Genomic DNA, 19,853 nt, shown 5'->3' on the forward strand with positions numbered 1-19,853 from the left:
CTTTCTTAGAATATGCAGCAAAACTAAAGACCACAAGTCAAGGGCAACATTAAAATTTACTCAAGTTGCTGAGAAGTACTTTCAGGAAAACTAAGACATCCCATGAACTTAGGCAGGCACTCGAAGCAAAGGATAACTAAAAATAATTTTGTTATATTTGATAATTAGGAAATAATACCCAACTTTGTTCAGAACTTATTCATAGTGGAGCTGCCTATTCAGATACAGTGGATATCACAAATATATTAATTCAGTGCAAATTTTACCACAGAAACATCTGTTCAAAACAGACATATAAATAAGTATCTCATAGCCCCAATCATCACAAAAGAACACTTGCTATAGGTACTCTTCAAAACAAAAAGTATATCCTCTAATGGACCTGTTAATGTACTAGGCTGCACGCTGAACATATGCTAGTGGACCAGCTCCTGCAGCTTTCAACTGTGCTTAGCTGCTGGCTTTTTCCCCAAGGTAGGACACACAGCAGTTGCAATGCAACTCCACAAGGGTGGCCCCACCATGGACCCTGTAAATTACAAGGGTCTATATTATATGCTCTAAGTTTTAAAACTTTGACGCTCATATAACCGACCCTATATGAGCGAAGTTTCAAAACTTTAAACATATAATAAAAAATAAATAAAAGCAAAAACAACCTACCTGAATGCTCTGAGCAGAGGGGCAACACCTCTGCACCCCCCCCGCTACTTAAATATACCAACTCCTAGATCGCACTACAGTGAAGTAAAGGGAAATATTCCCTATGGCGATCTCACTTCACTGTAGTGCAATTTCAGAGTTGGTATATTTAAGTAGCGGGGGGGGGTGCAGGGGGGCAAGCCTGCTCAGAGTGTTCAGGTAGGTTGTTTTTGTTTTTATTTATTTATTTTTATATATGTTCAGAGTTTTAAAACTTCGCTCATGTAGGGTCAATTATCTGAGTGTCGAAGTTTTAAAATTTCGAGCATTATAATATAGACCCAGTTACAAAACTATTAGCTTAACGAGCCTCATCATCAAGGCCATGGAATGGGTCATAACTGGCCTTGTAAACTATGATATTAAAAATCTTGTAAAACTTGACCCCAGCAGTCTGGCTTTGTTAAAGATAGATTGTGTCTAATGAATCTAATAATTTTTTGAGAAAGGAAGACAAGTTATGGACTGTGCTCATGCTGTCCATACAGCATATCTTGTTCTTGCCAAAGCATTTGATATCATACCCCATATTAACATAATTAACAAGTTAAATGTTCACCAAAGTGACCCCATGTTGTTATGTGGACAGCAAATTGGATAAGAGACAGAACCTATACAATGGCAGGCATGTCCACAGAGAGCATGAAGGTAGCCAGCGGACCCCTAGGGGATCCATACTAGGACCTCTGCTATTTAGCATATACTTCTCAGCTCTCTAAATAAAAAAAATGACATTTGCTAAAAATGATGCTATAATCTATTGTATATTTAAAGAAGAGGATTCCGCCTAATGTAATCCATTTTACTACTGATGTGGTTATCCTTGATTTAGCTTTGATTCAGATACATGTTTTTATTAGTCTACTGCAGTTGGGTTATGGCAGTAATCTATTCCACTTTTTTTGTAAAGTAAATAACTTTTGGCCATCCATTTTGCTGGCAGTGGCCTCTAATTGGGAGTATCTTCTTTGAATTGTTAAGCAAAAGATTACATAATTGTTTAACACTGATTTTAAGGAGTTGTTCTTGGGTGGCTAATCTTTTGGTGAATGCCTCTGAAGGCTTTCCTGAGGGTCCAGGGGGTTTAATAAAGTTTATTGTTTGGGTCTTTTGTCTACCTGTTTTTAGTATTTTGGAAGTATAGTGTTTTCTAGACAGTGAGATACACAGGAAAAATGGATCAGTTGAAAGAGTGAAGCTTTCATAATATTATCAGTAATACAGGGAATAGCACTTAAAGAATCAATAACGTGACAAGTATAGCTCATATAATCACCCATAGTGGGACTAGACCTCCAATCTTTGGTGAGTCTAGCAACTGCTTTTTAGGAATCACCTTGGGAATATTGCCTCTGTTTTTGCTCCTGGTAAGAGATGAAGCAGAGGGACAATATTTCCAGGCATTCCTAGAGATTACCAATCACACAGAAAGCTGGAAAAGTGCTTCTTAAGAGACAGCTTGGGATTAATGCTAGTGCTCTGCTGCTGGTGAGTGAAAGAGCAAAAGGACATTGGTTCCTGCTGCTCTCTGTTAGAGCATGCATATCAGACTTCTCTGAGTGGTCTGGTTGCAGTTTTGTAGAGAACCTCTTCAGGGCCTCTGTGCAGCTTGGCTTTCTATTGGATCTAACTGCTTTAGGGTCTATTCAGTGAACATATGGACCTGTTGTTTTTGCCACTGCATTTAAACTGTTGCATTCTGCATTCCTCCTTATTTTAAGTGTATGCTGCTTGAGTTACTGGAATTATTGTTTAGGTTGATTATTTATGGCGCTTCCTGGCCCTTTTAGTTATTTAAAGTTAGAAAGGTTAGGTCTGCACTCTAGTAGCAGTGGAGAGTAGCCTGGTCTCATTCTGTGCTGAAAACCACTGACGAAAACATTGAGTGTGCTTAATGTGATTGGCCAGAGGGCTATTTTGCTTATTTACTGGTTTTCTGAGCCTGCATGAAGGTGTCCCATTTGTGAGAGGCTTGGCAACACAGCAGTGGTCAAAGGCACTTAAAACTGGAAAAATTCCCTATAAACCTTCCTCTAAAATTTCCTTAGCATTTAGTTGCACAAGGAGTAACTCATTTTCATGTTGAGGAGCACCGCCCCATGACTTTAGCCTTAGTCTTAATTGTAGTCCGTGCTCTTACAGCACCCAAGCTAGCCAGCTGTAACCTCTTGTACCACCCCCTTGTAGATCATGTAATAAGAATCTGTAACCATGGATATGTGCTGCCTGCTATCTCTGCAGTCAGTTTGGTGAATATGAGCATCATGAGCAATGTAGCACTTGTCTCATGTTTACTGGCAACCACCTAATTCTTGAACAAACTGATATAATACATGAGAGATGTAGTTATATAGTGTCACTGGAGGCAAGGCTCTCACATACAAGTTCTTATAATACCAGACAGCATGTCAGAAACACATACACTACACCCATCACACATATGATGGACCAGACACACAGACTCACATAATTTGAGACACTTAAATATAATTTTCCTAAACCCCAAAGTCCTCCCAGGCATTGCACTTACAGTAAGTATTCTTAGCAGCCTCAAAAACACTCCACCAGAGCAACATCTGCAATGGCACATTCAGCCACATCTCACTGTGTCAAAGCTTCTAAGCCCATAAGGCAAACTACCTCAAAATCCGCTGGAAACTACCACATTGATAATACACCCCTAAGAGTAGACCCAGTGGTCGAGGAATAGGGAATGTATGTAGACAGTAACTTGGCCTTTGACCTCCATGTGTCCACAGTAGTAAGGAAATCATTCTGTTTTGCACAACTTATAAGCAAAGGTATGGCACTGAGGTCCAAGGGTGTCATTGTTTCACTGTACTCAGCCCTCATGAGACCAGTCATTGAGTACAATGCCCCCTTCAGTATGTACCTGACTAGGCATAAGTGACAACTGGAGCATCCACAGAGGTTCCTCGAAAAATTACATGGCATAAGCAACATGTCCTACATAAGTTGCCTCCAAGTATTATCCCTGTACTCGGTCTCTACAGACTGCTCAGACTTAGTCTAGGGATGCCCTACAAAGTATTCTCTGATCCCACTCTGATGGACCTGTTTCACATCCACAAAGAAAATAGCATCAGAATAACCTGATCTAGGGACCTAAACCTTGACTGCAACATAAATAGGACATGACAGCAGGGCAGGTATGTGTCTCAAAGATGACACCTTGTCCGGAATAGGCATTCCATCAATGTGAAGCAGAGTTCTGCCTTATATAATTGCAAATTGGAAAACTGAATGGGGAATCAGAAATGTATCCCTGGTCTGGCACGTATGTCTCTAGTAGACAGAGGCAGCCAGTAAATGCTTGACCACCGATGCCTAAGTACATATACCCCTTAAAATAACCCTGGGGTATCAAAAATTGGCAGGTATATTTTGGAAGCATGGCTATGCTTAAAAAGGCCCCCTGGGATTGTTAGTCTAGTAATTACCTATAAATGTTAGGACCTATGGAATTAATCTGCAATCTTATTCAGTAATAAACAACAAATAAAGATTCCCTCAAAATGACTAAATGAAAAGTACATCAGTGAATTAATATTTGTAACAAAAGAACTTGTAGAAAAATTGAGATTTCATATTTTTTATTCAATGAGAAGGGTTCTAAAACTGTATGAGGTAAAACACTAGAACCATTCCTGTTTGATTCATTTTTTTCATCTTTACCACCAAGAGGCAAATTCATTGTATCTATTCATCTGAAGGCAACCTTGCAGGCCTTTTTGTAGGATTTACTGTTTGACCAGGTAACTGTTTTAATGTTGTTATATATGTCTGATGTGTATTCAGAAATTCTTGTATACCAACATTTAGTAGTCCAAATGAACTTGTATATCACATTATCTAGCATATGTTGTAATCTCAGATTGTTTAGCATTACTAGTCACTTTAAAATTACATAGATTGACTGACACTGGACATGCTGTATAAATTCCTGTTACCTAAGGCTTACCAACAAAAAATAAAGGATTTATGTCATGTAGGTGAAAAACAAAATCAGTGTCACAATGCCATGAAACTAAATTAGTGAAAGCCACATTCAGTGAACCTCAAAGCAGATTTTTTTTTGTCAGGGGGCGCAAGCTTCCCTGCATCCTCCCCAGTGATGGGACAATCCAGCATACCCCAAACGTACATTTATGGGTAGGCATTAGACTAGCTGCCTTTGTGGTCCATTTTAAGCCTACCCAATTCCTCTTCCAATGGTGAGATCAAAACTTGGCTGCAACCTGTGTTTGTGAGATTAATACCTTAACCATTATATCATATATGTACATATCAACTCCACAGCTGATTATTTACAGAAGGATACAATATTAGATACTTCAGAATTTGTTTGGTGGATCTCATTGGAAGAATGTATTAGTGGAAGTTTGCAAATTCAAAAAATTAGCTAAAGAGGGACTTTCTGAAGTGGAAAATGACAGATTTTAAAATGGTTAGTGGGTACAAGGAACACAATTTTTTGTTTTGCCTCTATTATTATCTGTTTGTGAAGTCTTTCCAGCTTACGTGCTGGGAGAAATTCCTGAAATCAGTATGGAATATGCTTTTTTATTACTTCTGAAAAGGGGGCAAGTCTAGAATATTGCAGGATAAGTTAACACTCCCAAAGGAATAGGGTAAATTGAATGCATCAGACCCAGTTGTATAATAAATTCTAAACTGTGAAGGAAAATGGAAAATATTGATGAAATTCTTGACAAAGGAGGGAGGCAGGTGTAACAAATGTACATTTCGGATATTGTATCAATGAAAAGTAGCACTGCCTTATATGCTGAGACAAGTATTAGTTTATATTTAACTTATAGACAGCAGGTTACTCCTTGTATAAATTATTTACTACATTTACATTTAATTAAGTTGGGAATTAAACAAGAAAGAAAGTTAAACACTGGAGAAACAGGAGAACAGAAATTATTTTTGGAATTACTTAAAATGGAGTGAGGATTACTGTGCTTGGGCACAGGTACAACAGAAATATGTGTTACATTTTTTCTTTTTTTTTTTTGTTTTACCCAACTAGGATATGAAAAAGTGATTATTGTAGCTCTACATATAAGCTTACCAGACTTGCTAAGAAATATTCCAACATGAATTGTTTAATTATGCTTCACTCACAAGCAGGTTTGTTAGAAGGGCATTTAAGGTACTAAGGAGTTTATTTAAGAAAGTGGAGAAGGTTAGAGAACTGAGCCACCTGCTGGAATTATAGAGTGTGATGCACAAACATTGGCAACCTTTTACCTGATGCTTAGTTATGCAAAGGAGTTACACCACTTTAGAATATATGCATGAAAATTTTTCCACAATTTTTTTTCATATTCCCCAGAGGTTGAAGAAGTTCCTGAATGCAGATGCCCATTCTTGGAGATGTCAGGAAGGTGTTCTGGATACATGGGAACATATCGTTTAGTCCTGTTCATGTTTAGCTACATCTATTGATAAGATGGCACATTTATTATTTAGGTTACTACAAAACAATATGCAGATCACAGAAGAACGTATATTAGGGGAATGGGATAAATAGACTTGGTACAACAGAGTGCATTTTTTATTTTAATAATGTTAGGAGCTAAGAGAGCAGTGACGCATTGATCAAAATCTTAAAAGGTTCAAACAGTTAAAGAACATCATAGTGATCATGAATGAGTTAGAAATGAGAGAAAATCAAAACGCAAATAAAAAACTTATGGCAGAAATATGAAGCTAAATGGTTGCCTTAGAAACTCTAGAGGGAAACTATTGAAGTTGTAAAGACCAACTCCCTAGTATTAAGTATACTTTCTCTTTTTCTGTTTGTCAGTACAGTACTTTTGAATAAATCATTTATCTAACATGAATAGTAGGGATTTCTATGAAATAATATATAGTGAGGGTTTCATTTCTTTGTGCAACAGGGCTGAGCTTCAATTACACTAATTTTGTAATCAAAATCGTGAGCCCTTGATGCACAATTCAAAAACAGTAGCAATAGAATTCAATTTTGATCTCTGAGCCTGATGCTGCAACCATCCTATGAGGAGAATCCGTTAACTCATTATAAACATTTGGTATTCCAAAGCAATCTGCTATAACAGGCCTGGGAACTTTGCAAAGCTCATATAGCTCAGAGCTAATGGAGGACAATGTTGAAAGAACCAACAAAGCAATGTCAATAATTTTGTAAAGTTTAAAAACTATTACATGTTGCACCTCCTTATAACATTCAGTATCAGCAAGGATTGATTCCATTTTCTCAGTAATGCAAACAGCAACAGACCTTACAAACAGCAACAGTTTTTAACAATAACAATAAAATCAATCTTGCAGAAACATTCATTTCTTAGAGACAAGTGCTGCCAGTACAAGTAAATATTGAGGTACACAGCTGCAGCACCTTTTAAGAATGAATAAATAAGTATGGGGGGTGTTACATGCATGAAAAGACACATAGGTGAAGTTGAGTGACCATAGTGTAAATGTTGAAGTAAATGAAGTATTAAAAGCAATGTGTTGCAATGGATTTGCACAGGATTGGTAGCAAACTATGTCAAGTTGCAGCACTACATGATATCTGAAGCAAAGAAGTATATGCAAAGAAATATTCTATTTGACAGCAACTTGGACTGTAAAGTACATGACAGAGATAAGCTTTTCAGTAGGCAGCATCCTTATTAAGGAGTAGGTATTTGGGAAGAAATAAAGCAAATTAAGTAGTAAAATAGACTGACTGACAAAAATAAAGAAAGATGTCTAGAAGGTTTGGTTTGCAAGTAATTTAGGTGATATAGTAATTTGAAATGAAGGAGAAGAGAACAAAGAGGTAGGAATGAATGATTATTATTAATAGGATAAACATGAAATGTGAAGTTGTTCTATCTCGCCATTCATTCTTTACTGATGAGTTTGGAGGCGATCTGTCGGTCAATTGCAAAGCTCAAGGTCTTCAAATAGCTCGAGGCCAAGTCCCTATCCCATGATGCACCTAGAGTTACCTCAACTCTAGTTTGCCGCTGCAACAGATCAGAGGTTCTGCATTAGCTCAGGTCAGTAAAACTTCTTTTTCATATAATTCTTGCTTATATTGATATTTAGGTAGTTTTAGATAGTTTTATAAAGCTCTTATAGCTTATTGGTGTGTTTACCTACATCATATTGCCTTCCCTTAGTGTGCTTTAAAATTCTAGTTGGCCTGTTGTTTTAGGCCTAGTTTAAACTTTTTCTGATTATTAGAGTGTGTTTAGTCAGTGACCTTTTGTCACAACTTATACAAATAGTTAGATAACTGTATAGTCAATTTAATATCTAGATAGTTTTTTTGCTGTGTGGTGTGATTTAGCCTTAATTTTCTAAAGGGCTTGGATTTGATAATTACTGTTAAAGATTTTTGTAGTTGACAGTAATTTTTTGTCTGATATACTTATTGTTTAGAGTATATTTAAACTCTTAGATAAGGCTTAGGGTGTTTTTTATAGCAGCTGTCCTCTTTTTCATTGTATAGTCTGCCTATCTTTAATATTGTGTGCTTTAGAAAATCTTATTTTTCTGTCATTTTAATGTTTAGATTATTAGTCTGTGTGTGTGACTTAGCCTGAATTTCTAAAGGGCTTTTGTGTGATAATTACTGTTAAGGATTTTTTTTTTATAATTGACAGTAATTTTCTGTCTGAGGAAATAATGGCTGACAAAGATAACCATCCCAAGTCAAGCTTTAAAAACTGTCCTAAATGCGGCCAAAAGATGTCTGCAACTGACAGCCATGTTAATTGTGTGTAATGTCTAGGAGCCCTGCATTTACAGGATAGCTGGTCCATATGCCATTCCTTCTCCTCCAGAGTCCTACAGGAAAGAAAAAGGAAATTAATAGACAGAGGTTTTTTAAAACCCTCCTTCCAAGAAACTTTGAGCAACCAAGATGGATCCAGCAAGTCCTCAAAGTCTTCTAAGACTTCTGAGACAAAAAAATCAAAGAAATCTTCGACTTTGGCTCCACAGACATTGGAACCGACAGTCTTTTCCTTTCGGAGCTGGTCCACAGTCTTGGAAGTGGTATCTGAAATTCCTAAGAGTCCGTTATTACAATCGGTACCATCTTTGGTCTGTTCATCTCAGTCCTCTATTAGCCTTTCTGATCTGGATGTGGATCGTGTGGTGCAGAAGCTGTTACAGGCACCAGCCTTTGCAAAAATTTTATTGGCTCCAACCCAAATGGCTTTGGAGCCGAAGACTCTTACACCAGCTAAAACTGTTCCTCCTCCAAGCCATACTGGTCCTTCGGAGGAGTTGGACTTGTTGATTGTGGAACCCTCAGAGCCAACACCTGCTCCAGTGTCTTCGGCTCTGTTCACTCTGACATCCTTGGTGCCGATCGAGGACTCTAGGAGCTGACAATCTCTGGTCGGGTCCAGGCAGGATAGTTGGACTGACTTATCAGTTCCGACTCTGCCTCTCAGGGTTTCGGCTAGGATGAGTTCGGCTCTTCCCTCTGGCTTGGAGCCCACTGTCCTGGTACCAGGGGTGTCAATGGTTTCCTTGGATCTGTCGGTTCCTTCGCATTGCAGCAGAGGTGCTTTCGATGCCAAGAGGAGAGTTATGTCTCCTAAGACATCCTCAACCTCAGGTCTGGCCTCCTCCTCCCCTAAAGCACCTGTGTCTGCTTCTGCCTCATAGATCCCAACCAAGCGTAGAGGCCCAAAGCCTCAGGAAGACCCACTGGGTGATCCCTGCTCTTCCGAGACCTCACTAGAAGCTCCCACTGATGAGGTTCCCAGGAAGACGGTTTGTAAGAGGAAACATCTAGACTCCCCTCAGGAGTCTCTAACATCTGATACTGACTTGGATGAGTCAGAAGGGTCCCCATGGTCCCCCTCTGAAGATATCACATTTGCTGAGATATTTGAAATCGTTAGGCAGAGGGGTGACTGGAAGTTCAAAAACCCTACTGTGGATGAGTCACTTCTCCTGAAGGCTTTTGGGTCTCAACCCTCCACCTCTTGGGTGTCTCCGCTCCTTGATGAGCTTATGCAGCTGGTCTTACAAAGGGCATGGGAGTCTCCAGATACTATGGAGCCTGTCCCTAGGAGGACTAAAAAGTTTATATCTGCCCCCCAGGATAAGTCTTTCTTGTCAAAAGGTGTGCCAGTTGATGCCATGGTGGTGGCAGCAGCCACCAGAAAGGAAATGTCTGAATCTTCCTCGTCTATCCATCCTCCTAACAGAGACTCTAGGGTCATGGATAGATATGGGAAGCGCATGTTTATTTCAGCGACCTTTGCACTCCGTTCACTTAACTGTTTAACCCATTTTACGAGACTACAAAGAGATCTCCTTAAAGAGCTGGGAGATACTCTTCAGGGTACAGTAGCTGCAGGAGCTTCAGACAAATTTGCCTCCCAGCTTTCTGCCCTCAACTCCATAGTGAACTCGTCCATGCATCTCATTTCATATGCAGCTGATGGAAATAGTAGGGCAGCGGGTACAGGAGTTGCTCTTAGGAGACACTCCTGGATGTGCTTGTGTTCCTTCACGGAGCCCTTCAAGTCATCCTTTGTGAATACTCCCTTTGATGGCTCGTCCCTTTTCGGGCCCAAAGTTAAGGAAACTTTGACCAGGTGTAAGCAAGAGAGAAAGACTCTGTCTGCCATCGGAGTTTGTTTTTCCACCCCTACCAGACCCTACCGCAAGGGTCAAAAGGGAGGAAAAATGTGGTTCCAAAAAGCCCAAGGAGCTTTTCATGACACATGTGGTCAACCCCCTCCAGGGGCAGAGGAGGGGGCAATAATGGAAGATGCCACCCTCGCAGCAGAAGGGGTGTGCAAAACCAGAGCCACAGAAATCACTTCTTTGGAAAGCCCTACCAGCGCTCCTGAAAGGAGGGGAAACTGTCCTGCTCTGGAGGCAGTCAGGGGTCGCTTATCTTTTTACCAAGACACCTGGCTCAAAATAACAAAAGACAGCTGGGTACAAAGTATCATTTCCAGAGGATACTTCATCCCCTTCACCACACCCCCTCCACCGACAAGAAAAATCCCAGATGTTCCACCCAGTTACAGGGAACAAGCAACAGTATAAGTTGCTAAGAAAAAGAGTCATCCAACCAGTCCCAGAAGACCAGACAGGATCCGGAAGTTACTCAAGATTCTTTTTAGTTCCAAAAAAGACAGGGGACTGAAGACCCATACTGGACCTCAGCAGACTGAACAAATCTGTAAAGAAAGAGAAGTTCCGGATGGTCACGCTTCAGTCAATACTTCCCTTCTTAGGGAAAGACAATTGGATATGCTCAATAGATCTCCAGGATGCGTACTACCACATAGAAATGGTCAGACCATCCAGGGATCATCTGCGCCTCTGGCTGGGAGCCAATTATTACCAGTTTCAAGCCCTGCCCTTTGGCCTCACTACAGCCCCCAGAGTGTTCACCAAATGCATGGCAGTGGTCACGGCTCACCTGAGGAGTTTAGGATTCCAGGTGTTTCCGTACCTAGACGATTGGCTCCTTACCGCCACCACCAGGCATCAACTCATTCAGGCCATGGAGTCCACTCTGTCACTCTGCAATCAGTTGGGCATTACAGTAAACTCAGAACAATCTGCCTTGTCGCCATCACAGCATATCATTTTTTCAGAGCAAAACTGGACACCACCACCACCATGCTAAGACTTCCAGTAGAAAAAGTCTTTCTTCTCCGTCAGCATGTCTGCATTCTAATATCCAAAGACAAAGCACCAGCATCAGAAGTTCTGAAATTGTTAGGCATGATGGCAGCAGCAATTCTAGCCATACCACTAGGTCGTATGCACATGCGGATACTACAATGGCTGTTGTTCACTCAATGGTCTTACCAAGAGCTCCCCATGTCTCACATAATAATGATCACAAATTCCTGCAAAAAGGATCTTCAGTGGTGGTTGACCTCAGTTCATGTTACTGTAGGATGCCCATTTGTACTATCCCCTCCAGCGGCCACAGTGACCACGGATGCTTCCCTGAGAGGGTGGGGGGGCATTTTCAGGGAAAGACAGCCTAAGGCACATGGACCGATCAAGAGACACATCTTCATATCAATGTCTTAGAGATGAGAACAGCACTTTTGGCATTGCAGTACTTCCAGGACTCTCTTCTTCTGGGAACGATTGCGATTCAAATGGACATGTCAGTGATCTGGTATTTGAACAAACAAGGAGGAACCAGATCTTGCCCCCTTTGTCGCGAGGCCCTCAGAGTATGGCAGTGGGCTGTTTCCACCCAGCACTTTCTGTTAGCAATGCACATCCCGGGGAAATCCAAAGTGATAGCAGACAGGTTGAGCAGAGAAATTTTGTTGCCCCATGAGTGGTCCCTCAAGACAGAAATAGCAGACAGGATATTCCACAGATGGGGACAGCCTTGCTGCAACCTTTTTGCCAGTCACATGAACACCAAATGCTGAAGCTACTTCGCCCTGATTCCCCCTCTGGCAGAAGCCCCAAGGGATGCACTCATTCACGATTGGCCCCCGGGTCTCCTGTATGCATTCCCACCAATCCCATTGATACCCAAGGTATTGCAGAAAGCCAAAGCCCTGGGAAGGACCATCATTTAATAGCTCCCTATTGGCCTCATCAGATTTGGTTCCCCTTTTTTTGACTTCATCTTTTGGAGGACCCCTGGATTCTGGACCCAGTTCCAGACCTTCTGACGCACTCGTCAGGGGAACTTCATCCCTCTCTGCAGTCCATGAAGCTGACAGCTTGGCTGCTCCAATTTCCATCATAGCCAGGTTCCATAACCTCTCCAATGAGAAAAAGCAAATTCTCCTTTCCTCTCATAAATCTTCTACGAGGAAGCTGTACCTCAGCAAATGGAAAAAATGTTCTATATGGGCCTCTAAAAACAATATCAATCCTTACCAAGCCCCTGTGGCCTCTATTCTAAAATTCTTAACCATGATATTCAATAAAGGAGCTGCAGCAGCAACAGCCCATGTTTAGCTTGCTGCCATTTCTAACTTTCATCTGGGAATTGAAGATTTGAATATTATGCCACACAAATTATCCAAAGCCTTTCTCAAAGAGACCTTTCATATTAGACCACCTGCGAAATCTCCCTATTCTCCATGGAATCTAAATTTTATGCTTTCCCGCATAAGTCTTCCACCATTTGAACCAGCCTCCTCATGTGACCTCAAATTTTTATTATGGAAAACCATCTTTTTAGTGACTATTACTTCTGCCCACAGAGTGTCAGAGCTTCAGGCCTTATCCATCAAGCCTCCTTATTTGATATTCCATGCTGACACTCACTTCGAACAAACCCCTCTTTCTTACCCAAAGTTTGCACTGAAACTAATCTCAACCAAATTATTGATTTGACAGTTTTCTTCCCCAACCACTCGAACAAGTTAGAGTACATGCTGCGGAAACTTGATGTTGACAGACAGCTCAGATTTTATTTGGATAGAACAAAAGATTTCAGGAAATAAGACCAGCTTTTTGCTTCATTTTCAGACTCCAGGAAGGGTAGGCCAGTGGCTAAAACAACTCTGTCTAAATGGTTATCTGACTGTATCACCTTTGCTTATTCAGTGGCCAATATGCCCTTACAACACAAAATTAAGACTCACTCAACCAGAGCTGTTTCTACATCCTCTGCCTTTCAGCCAGACTTCCTATTAATAACATTTGTGCAGCAGCCACTTGGTTAAAACCTCATAACTTTATCACTCATTACAAAGTTGACAGGGCCTCCTTTGGATCCACGGTCCTGAGAAATATACTCCTATGAGTCACCCGAGGTTGATGGTGCTTGGGACACTACCCATCGATAAAGAATGAATGGCGAGATAGAACAACTTCACATAAAGAAGTTATGTACTTACCATAACGTTCCATGTGAGTTGTTCATCTCACCTTCATTCTTACTTCCCTCCCTCCTACCCCCTCCTGGCCTATTAGATGACTGAGATGCTGAATCCATCCTGGTTGCTCAATCCTTCTATACCTTCTCTTGGGAGTGATAGAATGACAAATGGTATTGTTATACGCAGCAAACAAGATCTGAGGTAACTCTAGGTGCATCATGGGATAGGGACTTGGCCTCAAGCTATTTGAAGACCTCGAGTTTTGCAATTAGTCGACTCGGAGCTAAGAGACCGACACCATCAGTAAAGAATGAAGGCGAGATGAACAACTCACATGGAACGTTATAGTAAGTACATAACTTCTTTTTTCCCTGTTGCAGCGACATCCTTTAAAGATGGTGGAATTCTGTTTAATGTGTGAAAACCAAGACTCGGATTGATAACTGAACTTCAGTGACACCCTGCACTATCATGATTCCAAGTAGTAATAAGAGCATGACTTATTAAAACTCTCCAGACTTATTTTTTTTAATTTTCATCTCAGTACTTAAGATGTGAATAAAAGTCTGGATGCTTTGTGATGCACACTTTCTTTGATGTTCTCTGCTGTGGTATTTTATTTTTGGCTCTTTATTACCTTATTGGTAATTACTGTTAGTTTGCTTATTCTGTACTGCACCTATATCTTGACCAATCAGATCTTCATTTTTATGTTTCTATGGGATGTAAAATATTCTGAAAATGTGTCTGGCAGTATAGCGCAGTGTTAAGAGTATAAGTTGTTACTGAGGTTTTTTCTGTTGTCAAGAATTTGATTCATTTGATCTCTGTTTTCACATTGTATGATTTTGAAGGCAATACTGTAGTTGAGGGCCTCACCAGATGTGCAGTAGCAAGCCACACCCAAAACCCACCCCCGTGATATGTCATTCATGAATATGCATTCCCTCCCAATGTACAACCGAAGGAAAAAAAAAGGTCTACTTGATGTTGTAATAGGATAGTAAATATAACAGTAAACTGAAAGTAAATTACCGGTATGGCGTAAACCGACATTTAAACAAAAAAAAAAAACACTTTCTCGACCTTGGGGTATTTCAGTTTCTTAAGAGGACTGCCAACTGCTAAAATTATGGATTTGATACAACGTAATAGCTTCTTATTTAAACTAAAGTGTTTCCGTTGTCACAGTGCTTTTAATAGTCAGTCACCAAAATCTCATATTGACACTTTGAACGGTTATGTGCTGTCAGTACAGCACACAATCGTAACAAAAGTGTAACCGCTTCTTCTTTCTTTCACTCAGTTGTGGGGTTAAGTCTTTAAGTATTACAGGGTGTTGCAGCATGACTAAACTTTGATATGCACATATTGTGTATAACGGCAAGTTTTAATCAACCTAAAATGTAAAAAAAAAATAAAATAAAACATATAGAATCTATTGCCAGTTTGTCGAAAACCCCAAGTAATATGCAGACCGGGTTGTCACTCAATTTGCGACACGCCCACTTCTGTGCGAAAGGAACTGGTGAGGCCCTCAACTACAATATCGCCGTTTTGAACAAGTCACTTACCATGGAAAAGCTTTCAGATCACCCCTAAAAAAGTGGTACTTGTACCAAATGGACTTATCTGGTTAACAAATGAATAGCAATAACAATAAAAGTCACTGCCAAGAATGGCACTTGGTTTTCGGTCTCCAAATGAATGCAAAACATGACATAGATTCAAATTAAGATGTGTACATTTCTTAAGAACAATACTGTAAGGCATTTATTTTTTGTTATTTAAACATGGATAAATAACATAAAATGTTATTGCTGTTACAGGAGTTATAATTAAGAGAAAAAGCGGAGAAATTCCATGCCCTTTGGCTGTAGAGGCGTTTGCTGCTCATCTGAGCTACATCTGCAAGTATGATGACAAATATAGCAAGTAAGTGAGTTTTCCTGTGCTTCAAAGAAGATGGTTGTCATCTAAGGATGGTGTTGGAAGATTGTATTTTAACTTTTTATTTGCATTTTGTCCCATAAGGTTATAACTAAATATTGCAGAGCAGTCCCTGTTACAACATACTGTTTTGTGGAGCTTATTTTCTTTTTTAAATATGATGAGTGATAAGCAGTACAGTAGCAGAGAAGCAGGGTGTTGACATCTGGTATACCATCCCATTTTTAAACATCAGAAAGATCTGACAGGGTGGGAAGGATGAATTCAGTCTCCTTCCTGGGTGTTATCCAGGCTTCTTCTGGGTTTGTATTGGCAGAAGATGTGGGAATGCATATGATAGCATGCATACATAAGTGTTGTGCCATGTGATAACACAATACTTATGTACAAAAAGCTGGACGCACAGAGGTCTTTTCATATGGAACTCTAAAGCACAGATGACCTGGATAGGGGGCAAACACCCTTTTGAAGATGGTATGCCTTGTCATAAACCAACTAAAACTTATACTGTTAGTGCAAACCACCATTTATTTACACTATATGCACTATACTACACTACAACTGCTAGCAACTGATTCAACTGTTATACGGTTTCAGCTTGAACATTGCTTTAAATTCTATTAAACAGATGGGAACCCTTAGAAGACCACCACAGCAGTTCATCAAATGAACATTAGGTCTTAACCATAGATGTTTGCATACTAATTGGACAAATCTATTTTAACTACAGAAAGAAGCCAGCTTACCCTAAACAATAGTTAGTCCTTGGTGATTTGCTATCTAACCAAGAATTTCAGGAGGTCAGATCAAAGTCCTGAAATTAGCGAGTAATGTCCATGTTTTTGTAAAACAAAAAACAAAACCAATGTTCCCACATCTTTTTTGTCAAGAGGGCTCTCTGATGCTTATTGGTTTACTGTGCTAACACTGCATGCCAACAGTTTATGGTCTCAATTTAAAAGCTTTTCTTTTAAAAAAAATACTTTCACTGTTCATATATGTACAACCTTTCAGTGCATGTATTGTGAAAATGTCAATGTATTCTTTACTGACATCACTCTAAAATCTCATTTTTGACTGGCTGAAAATTTCTTGTCTGTTTACAATAGCATTCTTGGTATTTGAATATCAGTCTGTAGTAGAATAGGTAATGGATTAGGATCTAAATAGTATCTGGTGAGGCGTTTTTCTTCTACTCTCATTATTACAGAACCTTTTTAAGGTATACTGCTCTGTTGAATAGTACGGAGAGTACTTTATAGATCTTAACTGTTCCACATGGCCATCCCTGGTGTGTAAACTACCCTACCTCAACTAGACACAGCACTGCCAGTATGGATGATGACGTGACACGGGCAATCCTCCATATGGAGGTGGAGATGGAAGTGGCATGTGCCACCATACATCTCATGTACTCCACAACCTCCTGATGCTGCTAGCAGAGATGGGAGACATCATTATGAATCCCATGCAACACAGCAATGAGCTCAGTTCCAGGGACTGTGATGCAGCAGATTTAGCCTGTATGATAGTTCAGTACATCTGATAACTGGTCTCAAATGCTGCTCACATATCACTGGCCAGCTGTGATGTGATAGCATCTGGCACTGCTGCAAGGCTGTACAGTGGCTGGTATACCCAAATCAGATGCACAATTCTCATCTGTCTTTGCAGGAGGAACATTGCTGGTGTTCAAAGCCACAGGGTGCCCCACTGCCACTGGAGAGTGAGCACTCAAACTATTTAGCCTCAGGTTCATTAGAGGGAGAGGCCTCCTTTCCTCCTTGTACTCTGGGTGGATGAAAACATGTTCATGGTGTCATTTGAATGTGACTTGGTTGTCTGTGTCTCATCATTATTGTTAGTCCCTGCACAACAACATCAGTCTGTTGTTTTGTCCCACCCTGTCTAGATGTCACTGTAGCAATCTTCTGCCTTGTAAATACTCAAGGGGTGACACACTAAAGTGAGTATGAGTTCCTGTGCTACAACTGTGCCCCTGTGGTATGCATGCATGCAAAGGGTGTTCACACAAGATGTACCACACAATCCCAACCTACCTCCACTGCCATCATGATATGGCTGGTTACCATTTCCTGCTATAGCAAACATAAGAAACATGTAACACAATCAGTCCACAACCTAAGTGTGCAGTGCTGCCTTATAGAAATCTGTTGTAAGTGGTTCTTTTGTGGAACATCATGCACCGAGAAGCATGGGGGAATGGGTCCTTCCTTGTGTTAGTGCCCATTCCACAGGGATGACTACAGTACCATTGTACCCCAACAGGGGCATGAGAAAATTCTCAGGTTGTTAGCCAACTGCTCCTGAGTACCACCTCCATGGCCAGTCTTTCACCTGCTATGGAGCATGCATTCACCTTGGCACAATGTAACATGTTGGTAGCATACTTAACAATACTGATGTAATATGCAGTTGTCCCCCATTTGTAGCATTTATATCCCAGGCATCTCTCTGCCATATCTGGTCCTTTAAAGTCTGGTCAGCTCCCCCTGTCCCCAGTAGGGGCTATCCATGTCCTTGAAACCCTGTAGTAGGGCACCTTTTTTTTGTAGTAGGACTGAAATTGTCCAGCCTCTGCCATCTACCTCATCATCTGGCTATACAGATGGTTATGAACCTATGACACAGAGATGTACATTGTATACTGTTGGGATTGGTAGGATAACAGCTACAGACAAAGGAGTAACCTAGTTCTGCAACACTGTGTTGGGAGAGACATCTGTAGGAGTATGTCATACTATAGCTGCAGGGTCAGACATGACAAAATACAAAGCAGAAGTACCTGACACACACTACCACATGTGCACTCTTACAGGGCTCTGTCTTTTTGTTAGAACTTACAGGTATACATAGGGTGAGACAGTCATCCCTGCTGTCAACATTAGGCAACAAGTAGAGTAAAACAAGTGACTAATCACTTTGTAGGCATAACAGTGCTTTACCCAACACTGTATGCCATCATATACATTACACATGGCACGTCCTTTTAATAAGTACTGACAATCATGTACAGGGACAGGTTGTCTTTATACCATGGGCTGCTTTATTGCAAGGCAGTCCGTGTAGAGTTAACATGTGTAGGTAGACATATTCATAGTGCACCTGTACGTAAAGTGAAGTCCTATTCATTTGGTGCACTTCCTTAAGAAGGTGGAAAAGAACAGCTCACTACACATTTTCAGAGTGTACTGTGTATCTCCTTACAGCTGCATACAGATACAGAAAGTGCTGCTACTCATCCTAAAATTGCTTCCCAAATACCCCATTTAGCTTTCCAAATCTGCATGATTTAGCTTACAAAATGGTGACTTGCCAAAAGTAGCACAATTTTATACCTCTTTTGCAATTTAGAAATCATATTTTAAGCACAATTCACAAGGCTATTATTGTATTCATTATGAAAGTGCCACCATTTTCTGAGGATATTCACACAGCTATGGCAGCTTCTGGTAGTGCCCAGTGGTGACTACCTGCAGGTGCATTATAGAAAGCAAGAATGTGTTTTATCTAATTCACAGCCAGTTCAAGGAGTGTCTACTGGGATCTTCTGATGATTAATTCAGAAAAGTGGATACCTATTAGGACCTGGCTGAGATGTTGACCTCAGCAACAGGCATTACTAAGTTAGGGAAATAGTGCAGATGTCAATATGGTGTTTGGGATTGTTCTTGCTTCTGGAAGGTCTTTGTCAAGTCAACACAGCAAATATAGCAAATATGTGAGGGCTACTGTGTGATGCTTCAATGTCAGGTGAAGGTGGTGTTGAGACTTACTGTGATATGACTACATTTATTATGTGTTTCTACAGGAAAGTATTATTGGGTGAGGTTATGTTGCATAGTATGTATGCATAGAGGATAAACACTTTCCTGCTGCCTGCCATGTAGCTAATGGGACAAACATATTACACTGTGGCTTGTATATTTTGCTGTAGCATCTTTTGCAACATCTGTCACAGTTTTCTGATATGATCCTTTTCACCTTCAGCATGAATGGAATGACAGATGAATTTTGTATTACCTAAGAAACTAGCAGCTAGCCAGGGTTAATTCTATTCACAAATGAGTATGCTCATCCCTTTGTCAGATTAGAGTCACTTATGGCAAACTTCCCATTGTGTCTCCTCACTACAGAATGATGGATATGTTCAATGGGCATCTTAGCTGTGGTCTGTGTCTGCTAAGTCTGTATTTGAGGAAAGGGAAGGTGATGAGACTGCATATGCCTCAATGGTGGGTGGTCCTGGTCCTTTACCAGCAGATACCCCAGCACCATTGTCTGAGGAGACTCAGCCACAGCTGGAACAGGTAATAGAGACTGTGA

General features: G+C 40.4%; 1 protein-coding gene across 1 annotated transcript in view; it reads left to right on the plus strand.

Annotated features, from left to right (window-relative positions):
* Positions 1-19,853, plus strand: part of PGBD5 (piggyBac transposable element derived 5) — a 699,910-nt gene that overhangs the window by 665,663 nt on the left and 14,394 nt on the right. The window contains exon 6 of the mRNA XM_044076084.1: positions 15,386-15,491. Within this exon, the coding sequence (XP_043932019.1) occupies positions 15,386-15,491 (106 nt within the window). The remainder of the gene's footprint in view (positions 1-15,385; positions 15,492-19,853) is intronic.

This window comes from Protopterus annectens, chromosome 1.part1 (assembly GCF_019279795.1).
Source record: "Protopterus annectens isolate FY-2018-M chromosome 1.part1, PAN1.0, whole genome shotgun sequence".
Lineage (NCBI taxonomy): Eukaryota > Metazoa > Chordata > Ceratodontiformes > Protopteridae > Protopterus > Protopterus annectens.